At 32.0% G+C, this 15,713-nt stretch overlaps 1 protein-coding gene across 6 annotated transcripts in view; it reads left to right on the top strand.

The window, feature by feature from the left end:
- Window positions 1-15,713, top strand: part of Ubr3 (ubiquitin protein ligase E3 component n-recognin 3) — a 237,067-nt gene that overhangs the window by 50,452 nt on the left and 170,902 nt on the right. For all 6 annotated transcript variants that reach the window (XM_076865444.2, XM_076865439.2, XM_076865443.2 and 3 more), the window contains exons 4-6: window positions 139-282; window positions 850-899; window positions 12,250-12,316. In XM_076865444.2, the coding sequence (XP_076721559.2) occupies window positions 139-282; window positions 850-899; window positions 12,250-12,316 (261 nt within the window). The remainder of the gene's footprint in view (window positions 1-138; window positions 283-849; window positions 900-12,249; window positions 12,317-15,713) is intronic.

The following is a 15,713-nucleotide window of genomic DNA, read 5'->3' as shown; positions in this document are numbered from 1 at the left end:
TTATTTTATATTGTTCCACTTCCAGTAGAATATTTACCTATTTTATCATGTGTATATTAATTAATGAGATGACTGTATTTAGATTTTAAATGGAATATATATATATATTTTTAATTTTAAATTTGTTTTAAATATTAGGTCCTGGAGAAAATGCTTGTGCAAAGAAAAGTCATGAAAAGTACCTTATAGCTTTGAAGAGCTCTGGACTCACATATCCTGAGGATAAGCTTGTATATGGTATTCAGGAGCCATCTGCTGGTACTAGCACTCTGGCAGTTCAAGGTTTGTATAAGTATTTAGTTTGAGCAGTAGTGACTTTTCTGTATTAAAACAAAAATAACAACAATAAAACCCCTGAAATGTTCATTATTGAACAAATTTATTTTGAGCTAAAACTGTCATTTTTTTTTTTTACAAGAAAACTATTATAAATTTAGAAGCAAGAAAGAATAAATTGGCTAAAGAAAAAATATATTTTTCTTGAATGGAATTTGCTTACTTTTATAAGATTCTGGTTCTAACTCATGAGAAATGTACCACTTGGTATTTAAGAGTGTCCCAAAACTTTATTGGCTTAGTATTTTAATAAATCATGGTTTAAAACTAAAAAAAAAAAAAACAAACACCATTTGTAATTATTAAATCTGAGATTTTCCATTGAAGTATTAAACCTATTAGGTCCAAATTTATTTAAGATAAATGTTGACCTTTGCCAAGATAACTGTTAAAACGAGGTGTCTTAATACAACAAAACTTAGCTTTTTGATATTTATATGTCTCAAAATAATTTTAAAGTAAATCAATATTTAACAACTATGAAGGGCAACTTTTTTTTCCTCCCTTCTAAAGGTTTTGCAGGTGCAACAGGAACATTGGGACAAGTAGATTCTTCAGATGAGGTGAGACTTAAAGTTTAAAAATTTAAAAAATAAAATTTAAAAAGTTATAGAAGTATAAAGATTTGTGTATATTATTTGATTTAAATTCCTCATTCTGTTAGACTAGAACATGGAACCTCAGAGTGATTTTTTTAGGAAGCCTGACCATAAAATTACTTAGTAATAGGGCACGGACTACAAGTCGAGTTTTATTTCTTGTTTCTAATTCATTTCTCTTTTTACAGTTTAAAAGTGGGAGATGTAAAGTAGAAGGAAGACCAGTTGAGTAGAGAAAGGGAATAAGGGGAAGGAGGAGGGGAGGGAATAAGGAGGTACTGGGGAGTGAAACAGACCAAATTTATATTGTTATATTGTGTGCATGTATGAATATGTAACAGTGAATCCCACTAATCCCACTAATATTATAATTATAATATATATAATTATAATGCACCAATTAAAAAAGAACCACCCTAAAATAAATAAAAGTAGGAGATGGATCTTTCTCCTAAGAAAATATCCTCAAATATATCTGTGTACAATGAATTTTGTATGTTCAATGAAATTGTCTTAGAAAATTTAAGTCTAGAATAAATTATTAAAAGAATATGAATTTGGGAAAAGGGAGGAACTATGGAATGAAATTTACAAAATTATGCTATGTACATATATGAATATACCTCAAGTGAATTCCATCTATATGGATATCTATAAAGCATCAATTAAAAAATAACACAAAACCAGTAGAATAGAGGAAGGTCAATAGGGGAGAGGAAGAAGAGGGGGAAAGAGGAAACTACTGGGGACTGAAATGGAGCAAATTAGATTCTGTGCATGTATGAGTATGTCAAAATGAACCCCACTATTACAAATAACTATAATACACTAATAAAAACATTAAGAAACAGAATATGAATTGTATCATTTTTCTAATCTTATAATAAAGATGCCTTACATGAACGATTACTTAAAAAAAGTGCTATATTTGGAAGTAGATCGTCAATTAGAAATTTTGGTTTTTATATTGTTGGTTAATAAATATTTCTAATAAATCCTTTATTATCATCTCATTTTGTAAGTACATGAAAAAATTACTTTATTACTTTTGTTTATAATCTGTATTCTTAAAAAAATTATAAAGTTTATATATTTTTCTATGGAATAACACTTTTAATGGCTAAAAATTAAAAAAAATTACATTTAAGCATACACAAGTACACCAAATGCTTCTTTTTTTTTTTTTTTAATATTTATTTTTTAGTTATCGGCGGACACAACATCTTTGTTTTGTACGTGGTGCTTGGATCACACTATAGAAATTTCTGCTGATATTTCTTTTTTCTTTCTTTCTTTTTTTTTTTTTTTTTTAACATTTTTAGCTGTAGATGGACACAATACCTTTATTTTGTTTAGTTTTTTTTTTATTGGTGCTGGGAAACGAACCCAGTGCCTCATCCATGCTAGGCAAGTGCTCTACCACTAAGCCACAACCCAAGCTCTGCTGATATTTTTAGGAACTAGTTACTAATGCATGGTTTAAAAACAATGAAGTTTGCTTCCAAATATAGATTAAAATAAAAGTTTTTTCTCCACCCTTTCTAATACAGGCCCCTCCTTTAGTTAATAGTTTGAATGTCTTTGACAGGCCCATTTCTGTGTAGTTAAATAAGTATTTTTACAAAAATATACAGTGTGTGTGTGTGTGTGTGTGTGTGTGTGTACATGCATGTGTATAAGTAATACTGTAAAACAGTGTATTGTTTTGTGACCTGCTTTTATTTACTATGTTATATAAATCCATCTTTGTATACTATTCTTTCTGTTTGCCAAATAACATTCTAAAATATGAACAAGCCACAACTTATCCATTTTCTTAATTTCCAATTTTTACAAAAAAATATAATGCTTTAATTTCTTTTTGTGTAGATGTACAAATAGTTCTCTAAAATGTGAAACTGTGAGGTCATGGCATATAACATATCTTAAGTTTTAATAGGTTATACTTTTTCTGATTATAAAAGTTACACATGCATTTAAAATGAAAAGTGAAAGACCAGTCATGTTTTAGTGACAATGTCAGGAAAATTTCTATTTTAAGATTGTGGCTCGGCACAGTGACACATACCTGTAATCCCAGGGGCTTGGGAGGTGAGGCAGAAGGATCGAGAGTTCAGAGCCAGCTTTAGCAACAGTGAGGTGCTAAGCAACGCAGTGAGATCCTGTCTCTAAGTAAAATACAAAAAAGGGCTGGGGATGTGGCTCAGTGGTTGAGTGCCCCTGAATTCAATACCCAGTAAACACCCCCGCCAAAAAAAGATTGTGATCACAATTTTCTGTATAAAATATATATTCATGTTCTATTGATGTATATACTGCAAGATGTTTGCTTTATGGCAGTCATGTGATGTAACAATCAAAAATGAGATTTAGGAGGAGCAATTAAAATGTTATAAAAATTATGAATGCTATAGCTAAAAGGGACCTGGAAATTTTTCATGTCTAATTTTCTTATATATGGATGAGGAAGCTGAATTCTTTAGAATTAATCAATTCACTCACATAGTGAATTTCATGTAGTGAGTGGTAGCACTGAAACTGGACACTAAATCTCCTAATTGCTGGTCTAGTATTCTTTCTGAAAAGTGAGTCAATCACTGTTCATTTCTGTTACTATTACAATAACTAGACTATTGTATGCAGTAAATTTTTTGAAAACTTTATGGCTTAAAATTATCATTTTATTTTGCTCATAATTTTATGACTTGGGAATTTGGGAAAGGCAGCTGGATAGTTCTCTCTTGGGATATCTTATGTGATTGCAGTTGGTTGTCGGCTGCATCTGTGATTATTTCAAGGCCAAACTCAGATGGAGGTCTAAGATAACTTACTCTCAGAGTTGACAGTCAGTGCTGGCTGTCCAGAGGGAGCTCAGGTGACTATTCATCAGTGTTTACATCTGGCTTATCCAGCATGGTGGTCCTAAATTAGACGTCTTTACATAGTGACTGACTTCTCCCAGAAAGATCAGCCCAAGACAAAACCTGTAGAGCCATATCTGAACTAGCCCTGGAAGTTACATTGTTACTACACTGCATTCTATTAGTTATAAGTGACTACAATTAGCCCAGATTTAGTGGGAGGATATACAGATCCTACTTGTAGATAGGAGGAGTGCCATAGAATTTGTAAACATGTTTTATAACTTCCACAATCACAATGTGACATTAGCTTTCTTTTCATCAGATTCTCTTGATATCCAGTAATGTCTAGTGATTATAGCTAAGTAACATCCCAATGATTGATTTTCAATTTTTCTATTTCAGTGGCATTTTTCTCCTGAGAAAAACTATACCTAATTATGAAATAATAATGTAGCGGGATGGGGTTGTAGCTCAGTGGTACAGCATTTGCCTAGCATGTGTGAGGCACTGGGTTCGATTCTCAGCATCACATAAAAATAAATAAATAAAAATAAAGGTCCATCAATAACAACAACAAAAATTAATTACTTGGGACTGGGGTTGTGGCTCAGCAGTAGAGCGCTTGCCTCGCATGTGCGAGACCCTGGGTTCGATCCTCAGCACTACATAAAAAAATAAACAAGTGATATAAAGGTGTTGTGTCCAACTACAACTAAAAAATAAATATAAAAAAAATTAAGAAAAAAATTAATTACTTAAAAAAATAATGATGTAGCCATTAATATGGACATATAATGACTATTGAAGGATTTTAATGAAAAGAGTAATGGCTGCTATTGTACATTGAGACAATGAAAACACATATTTCAGACTGAAAGATATTTAGGTAGTTTATTTTTACCATTGTAAAGTAAAAAAGGAATATTATAAAATTTTTCTGTGTTTATTGCAACTAAAGGAGTAAAACATACTTTTGAATTTAATAATGAAACTAACATTATGTGATTTGTCTGCTTGTCATTGTTGGGGTCATCGGTTTCCTCTCAGCTTTTGTTTCTTATTTCTTAATGAGAGATATTATTTTATTAGGACTGTTGGCCTACATGGAAAAGAAATGTCTATTTGGGTTAGGTATCATAAGCAAGAAGTGTGTTAATTGAGTATTTCCTGTAGAGGGAAACATAAAATTTGCCACTTAGCCAATTAAAAACTAATGACATTATTTTAAATTTGTATTGTACTTTTATTCTTTTCAAAGTATTTTTCACATGTATTACTTTAAAATGATCCTCAGCACCACATAAAAAAATAAACAAGTGAAATAAAGGTGTTGTGTCCAGCTACAACTAAAAAATAAATATAAAAAAATTTTAAGAAAAAATTACTTAAAATAATAATGTAGCCATTATTAAATATTTAATAATACATTATTAAATATGTAATTTTTATATTTAAATATGTAAAATGATTAAATATGTAAGCATCAATAAAGAATGGAGTATACAGATTAAGGAGAAAAAAGATGAAGGGATAAGGTAGATAGAAAGATAAAACTATTTTATGTGATTTAAAAATTTCATTAAGGCTTTGAAGTCAGCCTACCTGCCTGCCTCTCTCTTTCTCTGTTTCTTTTCGGACACTTGTAGGCACAAATGGCATGTTAGTATTTCTACTTGACATTTTATGAAAAACTGGATATGACTTAAAGACTAGAATTTCTGCACCTTTACTGTGTAAGACCCATGGGATTATGAACCAAACCCTTTTTGTGTTTTTATATACTTGTAATTTAACAAGTAAAGGAAGATAGGATAAAAGGACAGCATCATCTTAATTGCTAAAAAAATGTAGAGGTAATTGTAATAATTAAAAAAGTATTTTAGGACCTAGGAATGTAGCTAAGTAGTAGATCACTTGTCCAGCATGTGTAAGGCCCTGGGTTCCATCCCCAGTACCAAAACAACAACAACAAAACAACCCTCCCCCCCCCCCCCCCCAAGCAAAGCAAACAAAAAACAAAAGAAAGAAAAAAAAATAAGTTGGAATTTCAAATTGAAAGAGACTCTAGATATAATCTAATCCCAATACTTCATTTTTAAAATGAAGAAAGATTAGAAACTATTAACAATAAAAGATTTCTTTTTATTTTGCAGTTTTATTTGAAGGACTATGTATATCACAGTCTACTTAATTTTATTATACAAGTTGTGTCAGCTATTGGTCTCTGCTGTCCCTGGAGGAAAAGAACATTATGTACTCAGCAGTGCTATTTATACACATTACATTCTTCATACGATTACTTCTTATTCTTTTTTTGTGTAGCTCATATGAAATAAGAGGAGAAAATGTTTGTGTTGTGTGGAACCAGAAAGAAAATATATTAAGAGTACATCTTAACTATGTGAATTATTTTTAAGATTTAAATTTATATCCTTATTAGTTTTAATTTATAACCATAATCCAAATCAAAAGTAAATTCTTTTATATATAAGTGGTTCTAATTAGAAAGTTTCTTAGAAGAAATAGGATCTTTTAGGTAAAGAACTTTTTTTAAAAAATATTTTTTTAGTTGTAGATGGACACAATATCTTTATTTTTATTTATTTATATATTTATATGTGGTGCTGAGGATTGAACCCAGGGTCTCATGCATGCGAGGCAAGCACTCTACCACTGAGCTATAATAATACCCAGCCCCTAGGTAAAGAACTTTTCAAGAGAAGATTATTCACTGTGATAGTTTTCCTTTAGCAGTATCTATTTGTCTGTTTGCAATGACCAGATCATTAATTTCTGTAACTTTGATGTATTTAGCTATTAATATAAGTGAAATAATTTAAAACACTTTTCTCCTGGGGAACTATGACCAGGTGAATGAATGTTCAATGTGAAAAAATTGAAAATATAAAAAAGTACAAGGAAGGCCTACCATACAGAAATAACCATTGTTTATTAGTTTTGCTTGTTTACTTCTAGTCTTTTTTTCTTGCATACTTTCACATAATTGAGAGATAATCATTAGCAAAATAAAATAAGTCACTGTGTAGATATGCTCTGAATATTCTCACCTTTATTAAAGACAGAATCCAAAAGAACAATTAAAACAAATTTGCTAAATATTAGCAAAGGTAGGATTATTGAAATTGAAAATTGGAGATGTTTTTCATAAATGAATAAGAAATAAAATAGATTTACTTCAAAAGATATAAAGTTAAATTTTAATTTGTAATCATAAATTACATTAATGGGGAGGGGTGAGGTAGAAAATCATGTAAACTTTTGGTGAGAAAGGTCTTAGACATATCTAATATATTTCTTTTCCAGTGCAGGAATTGATTTTACAACATTCCTGACAATTGGTAAGCTTCTCTGTAAACAGTTCCAGTGGTAGTGAGCTTACCTAGTTTATGGGCCAACTTGTTCCTTTGTTTAACAGTTCTTATTATTAGGAATTTCTTATCAATATTGTATAATTTCACACATTTATTCTTATTTTGTCCTCTAGAGAGATTTTTATTTTAATTGCCATATGATATCCCTTTAAATATCTACCTTTATTTAATGTTCTCTGTTGTGCATAGCTTTTTCTTTTCATCTATTTAGTAAATTCATTTCCATTTAAAATCTATGATCTGGTTCTGTGTACAGTGAAGAGACATCTTTTGATAAGAATACTGTGCCTTCATTTAGGCCTAAAGTTTTTTTGCTAGTCTGTTAGTAGCTATTTTAAACTGTTGGCAGGAGCCACAGTGGTCAAATAAAATGCCTAGGGTGTTCACTCCCCTCCCCTTCCAGTTCACAACTAACAAGTTAAAGCTTCCTTTGTTCTTTTAAAGTTGATTTAAAGTCTCAGATTATAGTGGTTTACTTAAATCTTTAAGTTTTATTTTATTCCAGTTTTTCAAGATCTCTTTTGGATTTTATTTTATTAAATAGTCTCATTTTTTTGAGTATTATTTTAATCAGCTGTGAATTTATCTGACTTCTTTTTATGGGGTTTGTATTTTTCATTTGCTTAGTAATTCATCAAAGAAAAAAAGGACTAATTTGAATTGAGAAACTCTTTATTGTGGTCATGATAACTGTTTTGCTATAATGAATATATTATATAGGGATTTTATAGACTGGTAGTTGAATATGTTTTTCTTGTCTCAGGTGTAATTGTCTCTTCTCTAAAATAATTTGCACCTATGTCCATAGTTTGTCCCAGAAACACTTGCAGCAATGGTGCCTTGCCCCCAGGGACTAGTAAAATTCTGGAAGGGAGCTGGGGTTATGGCTCAGCAGTAGAGCACTCTCCTTGCTCGTTCAAGGCCCTGGATTTTAAGAGAAGATGAATAAGTAAATAAAGTATAGCATACCTGCTGTGTGTGTATGTATGTATGTGTGTGTATATATATATATATATATATAAAATTGTGTCCAGCTACAACTACAAAAAATAAATATTAAAAAAAAAAGTCTGGGGCCTGTACAAATGCTGAGTCAGGATTGTACTCATTTTATTTCGTCTTATCAGTTAGACCCTCTTTTCCCAGTGTCCTATACTGTTATCCTCATGGATAAATGGGAAGAACTTCATTTCCCAATAATGAATTTGAAAGGATGGAAAATTGTGGTCATGATGACTTTTTTTGCTTTGATCTTCCTTAGTGTCTGAAATTCCAACCTTTGGGAGTTATTTCTGTTCTTTCTCAAAATAAAAATATCATATTTAGATGACACAGTAGTCCATCATCTTGAGCAATTTGTTGTGATTGAGATTAGAAATCAAGGCAGTATTTCTTAATAAATATTTATTAACTTAAAACTACAACCCATATTAATTTTTGAATAAATAGGAAATAAATATTGAAAAATGATGATAAAATAAGCTATAACTCTGTCACGTAGAGGTAACTCATTATAAACATCTGCATTCTATTTTAAGTTCTTAAGAAAAAGTACATCAGGGGCTGGGGATGTGGCTCAAGCAGTAGCTCGCTCGCCTGGCATGCGTGTGGCCCGGGTTCGATCCTCAGCACCACATACAAAATAAAGATGTTGTGTCCGCCGATAACTAAAAAATAAATATTAAAATTCTCTCTCTCTCGCTCTCTCTCTCACTCTCTCTTAAAAAAAAATAGACAAAATATTCTTAAGGGCTATAACGAGATATAAGGATAAAGAGAGCAAAATTGAGATTCTTTAAAAAAAAAAAAAGTACATCAGGACTTCTATCTTAATTTGTAGTCTAGAACATTTCACTGTGCACTCTGAACATCAGGCTAGGTGCTGTCACAGAATAACAGAATGAAGAATCCTGGACAAGAGGGGACAAGATGTAGTCTACTCTCAGAGATACTCAAACCATTTTGGCAAAACCACATTTGTCACTTTGAAAGGGAAGACAATTAAAAATATTTCAGAGGTCAGCATATCAGAAGAACTTCATGAATATAAACAAACAAATAAATAAATATATATATACACATACACACATACATATACACACATACATACACATATACACACACATATATACATACATATATACATACATACATATATATACGTATATATATAAAACATCTGCATTCTAACAGATCTTAATACATAGACTATTTTAATGGTTTCATGCTATAGTCTTGTATCATTTTTTTCCACCAATGATAATTTTGACTAATGAATATATTAACATTTTATTTGTGTAGATTACTTAAATGATTTCTTATTCCATATGTTATTGTACATAACATGCTTTTTTCACGGTAATGCTTTTTGAATGTCATCTGGTAACAATGAATATAGAGTTCTAGCATTGTTTTTTCTTTTATGGTGCAGGTGTGCTATATTTTATTTACTTATTCATCTTCTCTTAAAAGCCAGAGATTGTTTTCTTTTGCTTTTATACATAATATTGTTATGAATAGTCATGTACATACTTCCTATTCAATTGTCTCATTACTTTTTTAGGAAAAATTCTTAGAATTGGAATATCTGTGTTAAAAACACTGTAAGGAGTTTTGACATATATTATCAACTTATCATTCAGGAAGTCTGTACTATATACTTTCACCATCAGTGTGCAAGAGTACTAATTTTTCCACCACCATAGATGAAAATAATCTATTGTCCTAGTTGTGTTTGCATACCATGATATTAAGTCCAATCCTGTGGTCCATGTCTCCAGATTTTTGTCTTTGTACCTTAGTTCATGCTCTTTCTCCTCTTTCTCCTCTCCTACCCCCACAGCCCGCACCCCCACCCCCCTATCCAGGGATTGGACCCTGGGGTGCTTAACCATTGAGCCACATCCTCTCTGTTTTTTTTTTTTTTTTTTTTTTTGATGGTAAGAACTGAATCCAGGGCCTTGTCTGTATTAGACAAGCAATATACCACAGGCAAAAAACTCTGTCATCTCTTTTCTTCTCGGAATGACTTTTCCTTCTTTTGCTTGGCTACTTCTACTTGTTCTTTAAGACTAGAAGGCCAGAAAATTTATAAAACTTCATATTGCCATGGCCATTACTGGATCAAGGATACTTTTTACAAGGGAAGTTTATTTTTGAAATTTATGATGTGATTCTAACCTGGGACCTAACATATTTTTTCCAACTTTGTCTTTTGTCTCAGGTCTGGGAGAATAGTTTCATAAATTGCTATTAGTTGAAATCTTAAATCTGAATTCTTTGGGCCCTGTGGCATGATATTCACATTTTTCTGTCTGTCAAGAATCCAAATTTCATTCTGCTGAATTTCTCCTGGGGCAAGGTTAGAGTGGTAGAGGAGGAGGAAAGTGTAGTTTGATAGTCTTGCTGTCAGGTTGATGGCCATAGAGACTGGACAAAGTGAGGGATTAACAGGGCAGGAATATTGAAGTGCTCAATAAATGCTGAATAAGTAAGCTAAATGGTAGCTCCGGAAAACCTAGAGAATAACCCTGAGGAATGATGCTGGATTTGACAGAAACCCTCTAAAGGATACGAAGTATAGGCCAAAGAAGCAACTCCAATAAATCAAGCTGTAGCAGGAAGCTCAGATTACTTTTCTACTTTGGAGGTTTAATCAACTCTGATTGAGAAAGTATTTGGAAGTTTTCAACTACAGTTCTAACCTGCCACCAGGTTAGAACTAAATCTATGCCAAAATATTAACACATATGTCTTATAATACCAATTGACTGATATGCATTTGAAATATAGGGAAAGGAAGTATAAAATGGAAGTTTTTGTTTTATATGTAGAATTCCTGATTTAGGAGAGATATGGAATAGTGGGGTAGAATCATAACCTGTAGATGAAGAGGAAAATCCTGAGCTCTATTACAAAGATATTAGAAGCCTTTCCATTAACATTTTAAGAAAATTAGAAGTGAGCCCTTATACCTAGAACTACCTCCCTAAATAGGTGCATCTGTAGCTTTGTATGATTTTCACAGTGGCAGGCTCCTGCATCTGCTTCTCTTCCCTATGTGTTGTCTCATCTGGCTGATGCCCATTTTGCTGTTGTGCAGTGTCAGCATCCTCTGAGATAGCCTGAATCATGTCAAGGTGTTTGCCTGGGCATACAAATTATCTCCCCAGGTACCAGTTATTGTTTCTATTATTTCTTTGGTTGCAAACTTGAGTAGCTGGTGAGTGGTTTTCCCCTCACCCTTTTTTCTCTCATAATCCTTGTTATTTTAAGTGTGAGGTTTTTCAGGAATGCATGTATCCCATGTGAACAAAAATGCCTATATTTCCTTCTTTGTTTTTTCCTAGGCGTATTTTGATTTATTATTATTATTCTATTATTTTTAAACTGTCAACTCCAGCTTCTAATGCGTTATGTTTTTTTCTTTCAGAATTTGATTTTTTGAATTCATTTTGTCTCAAACTCTTTGAAGCTTTTATCCTATTCATTACTTTAGTCCTCTCCCTTTTTCTCTTTCTTTCTATGATAAACTTTCTCCCTATTCTCTTAATTTCTGAGTGTAATTATTGTCATGTATATGAGGTTAGGAAAATTTTTATTTTGGCATTTTGGGGTGCTTAAGAAGGTTCCATTAGAAGCATAGGTTAAGTTTAAGAGCTTTTGTATTTTTAAAAAAATATTTGTTTTTTAGTTGTAGTTGGACACAATACCTTTATTTTATTTATTTATTTTTATGTGGTGCTGAGGATCGTACCCAGGGCCTCACACGTGCTATGCTCTACCGCTGAGCCACAACCCCAGCCCTAAGAGCTTTTGTATTTTAACACTAAGTATATTTCACTATATATTTAAATAAATTAGCATAAAAAGATTTTTTATAGTAAATACATAAAAGTGAAATATGTTTAATAGTTTATAAGCATGCATTTATTATGTTTAATTATATATGCATATAAGCATGCAACTATTATGTTTTAAGCACATTTTTATTTATATAAAATGTATAAATTTATGAATATGACTATTTGTAAATCTAATGCTTTTTTCCCCCTCCAGGAGGATCAGGATGGGAGTCAAGGCTTGGGCAAGAGAAAGCGAGTAAAACTAAGCAGTGGCACCAAAGGTATAAATAGAGTATAATTGGTATAAATTGAGAGAGTGTGTTTATGTGTGTGTGTATTCTGTTTTTTCCTTGAGCAAAATGCCCACCCCCCCCAACAAATCCTTAATCATTAAGAACACTTGATGGTTACTAGAGTCATAGTGACATCAAAGTTTTTTTGAAGGGACAGTTATATTGTTAGATTTATCTAATGATGGAGGAAGTGTTATTAGGAAGTAGTTGCAGGGACCTCAAAAGCAAGTAAAACTCTATTAGGATTTAGTTCATTGTTTGTTATCATAAAACGAGCTTTATCATATGAGTCCCCAAATAGAAGGTTTTTTTCATTAATTAATTGATTTGGATCCAGTGTTTCTGGTGTAGAGTTTTAGTTTGGTTTTCATCTTTTTATAATCTGTAGTATGCATTTTCTAGAGTGGAAAGGAGGAGCAAAGGAGAAACGGGGGAGAAATACAGAAACACAATGTACAATGGCAATGAATGAATAGCATTAAACACATAGTAAAGGCTCATGAAAAACTAAACGTGTTTAATCAAAGCAAGAGGTAGATATGCCTACAGTAAGGGAATAGATTAGTAGTAATAATGGGTAAAATATTTATTGGCTTTTCTTTTTTTGGGGAGATACTGGGGATCAAACCCAGGAATGCCCTACCATTAGGTACATCCCTAGCTCTTTTTATTTGAAACTAAGTTGCTGAGACTGTCCTAGAACTTGTGATCCTTCTGCCTCAGCTTCCCGAACTGCTGAGATTACAGGGCTACCATACTCATTAAATTGTTTTATATGTGCTAGATACAATGCTAAGCACTTTGTTGTATTATTTGACTTAATTTTCAAAGTAACCATTATGAAGTAGGTTTTAGTATTACTTCCATTTTATGAATGAGGAAATGGAGATATGTTAGAGATCTCAGCTAATAAGAAATAAATCCTTAATTCAAATCCTAGAGCCTAAACTTTTAACCACTGTTTTTCTTGACTCTCATTAGTGGGCAACCTGTGCTTTGGATTTTTGCCAGGGATGTCTAAATTGTAACATGATCCATTTTCTGGGTTAATGTGGTCTATTATAGAGTCTCTAATGGTTAAAATATGATTTTGATGAAAAGAGTTCTTTCTTTTGCTGTTGATTAAGTGTATTGAGACATTTATAGGACTACCTGGAAAGGTGGAAGCAGTGGGCATTTTCATTATAGGCTCTTCTTCTGAAGGATGATTTCTGAAGTTTGGTGGGTGGTGTAGTTTTTATAAGAATTTGATTCAACATTTGCATGTGAACTGAAATAAAATATGTAATGAAAGGCAAGAGGCCAAGTACTATGTTAAAGTCACAGTCTATATTCATAGCCTGAGTTTTAAAGATGAAGAAACCGAAGCTTAGAATGTGTTAACTAACATGGTTAAGATTACTGAAAAAGAGTTAGTGACGTTGCAGAGGTTGGATCCTCAGTCTAGTTAAGACCTTGCCTTACATTTATGCATTTACACTGCACTGATTGTTTAGAAATATCTTTTTACATTTTAACTTAAGGCAGATTAGGCATTGTTAAAAGTCATGACAAGATTTTAAAAGTATATAATCAGATAAGTCATATAAGCGTTTTTTCTTTTTAATATCTTTGTTTTATTCATTTTTATGTGGTGCTAAGGATCGAACCCAGGGCCTTGCACATGCTTGGCGAGCACTCTACCACTGAGCCACAATCCTAGCCCAATCATAGAAGCGTTTCTAATCATATTCCATAATATTACACATAAAACATAACACATGCTTTAAAATCTTGTGAGACAGACATCACCATTTTAAGAAAATCAACAAAGACATTGCATTTTTTTCCTTCCTGAAGATAAAGAAATTGAATTCCTCATAACTGCAGTTATTCTCATTTTAAGACAAGTCAGAACTTTTTGGGGTGCGTTCAGATTGATTGTTGATTTAAAACAAAGTTAATGTATTTTCCTTCTAAGTACATGCCAATTAGTAATGATGGTGGCTTCAGACTTTTCATTTGGCTAATGCAGGCTTGCAGACATAACTATGAATTCTAAGATTAATAGCACTAGTTGTGTTCAGCTTTGTGAATATGTTAAGGAGCATTTATTTAGGAATTTTTTTTTTAATTTGGTAGTCTGAAATTTTTAGTCATGTAGGTGCTAAGTGAATTGTGAGAATTAAATAAGATATTGAAATGTGCTGTTGATTATATTCTGTTTTTTTTTTTTTTAAAAGAGAGTGAGAGAGAGGAGAGGGAGGGAGAGAGAGAGAGAATTTTTTTTTTAATATTTATTTTTTAGTAATCGGCGGACACAACATCTTTGTTTGTATGTGGTGCTGAGGTCGAACCCGGGCTGCACGCATGCCAGGCGAGCGCGCTACCACTTGAGCCACATCCCCAGCCCTATATTCTGTTTTTAAGTTATAATTCTTTTATTCCTGTTATCTGATTCTCTAAGGTCCTACTTTTTACCTTTGAGTCGTCAGTATAGATCTTTGAATATATTTTGCCTCATTTCTTGCAAACTTAGTTTATTTCTGTTTTTAAATCATTATCACACCATAGGAATGATGGTGTTTTAGGAGGAAAAGATTTCTGTTTTACAAGAAGAAAATTCTGAGTTTTGAAAAATAATTACAAAACTCTAATTGTATTTACACCTAATCCTTATTACATATTGCTTATACTGATTGCACCAGAGGAATTTATTTCCAGAACATACAAGATTTTTTTGGGATTTGTTTTCTTCTTTAGTTACTAATAAAGAAATAGGGCTAAAGTCATATCTAATATTAACCAATTCAAGATTTAGTAAATTCACTGTGTTTTATAAAAGAATCAAGTGATGGCATATTGAGCCTACATTGTTACTCTTTTAGACCTACTACCTGAGGAGATGTGGTGTGGACATTATTGTTTAATAATAGAACTGTGAACTAAAATAGTGTTAATTGAGAAATTGCTACAAGGTTACCCTGCAAGATATTTGAACTGTGATGTATAGGGCTATACTTGACTATTTTGAAGTGTATATTACTGACACCCCCACTGCCCCAATCTTCCATCTAATTCTGCACAGTTGACATTTGCTGTATCCTTATCATTTTCAAGGAAAAAAATTAGTGAGCAAAAATATGAGTTAGAGAAAGTGAAAGAGATAGCAAAAGTATTAAAACTATCCAGTTCATCAAATACTTGTTGAGATTTTCTGTTGACTAAGCATGGCAAGGATGTAGAAATTTTTATTCATGTAGGTGCTAAGTGAATTGTGAGAATTAAATAAGATACACAAGTGTGCTGTACCTAGACTTCATAGAGGGGCACTTGTTCTTAGAAATAAGCTTTCTATTTAATCTGCATTTGAATATCTTTATAAATAAAGGGTATCACTCACCTT

This window comes from Callospermophilus lateralis, chromosome 9 (assembly GCF_048772815.1).
Source record: "Callospermophilus lateralis isolate mCalLat2 chromosome 9, mCalLat2.hap1, whole genome shotgun sequence".
Lineage (NCBI taxonomy): Eukaryota > Metazoa > Chordata > Mammalia > Rodentia > Sciuridae > Callospermophilus > Callospermophilus lateralis.
Note: the sequence above shows the minus strand (reverse complement) of the source record. Positions and strands in the feature narration are given on the sequence as shown.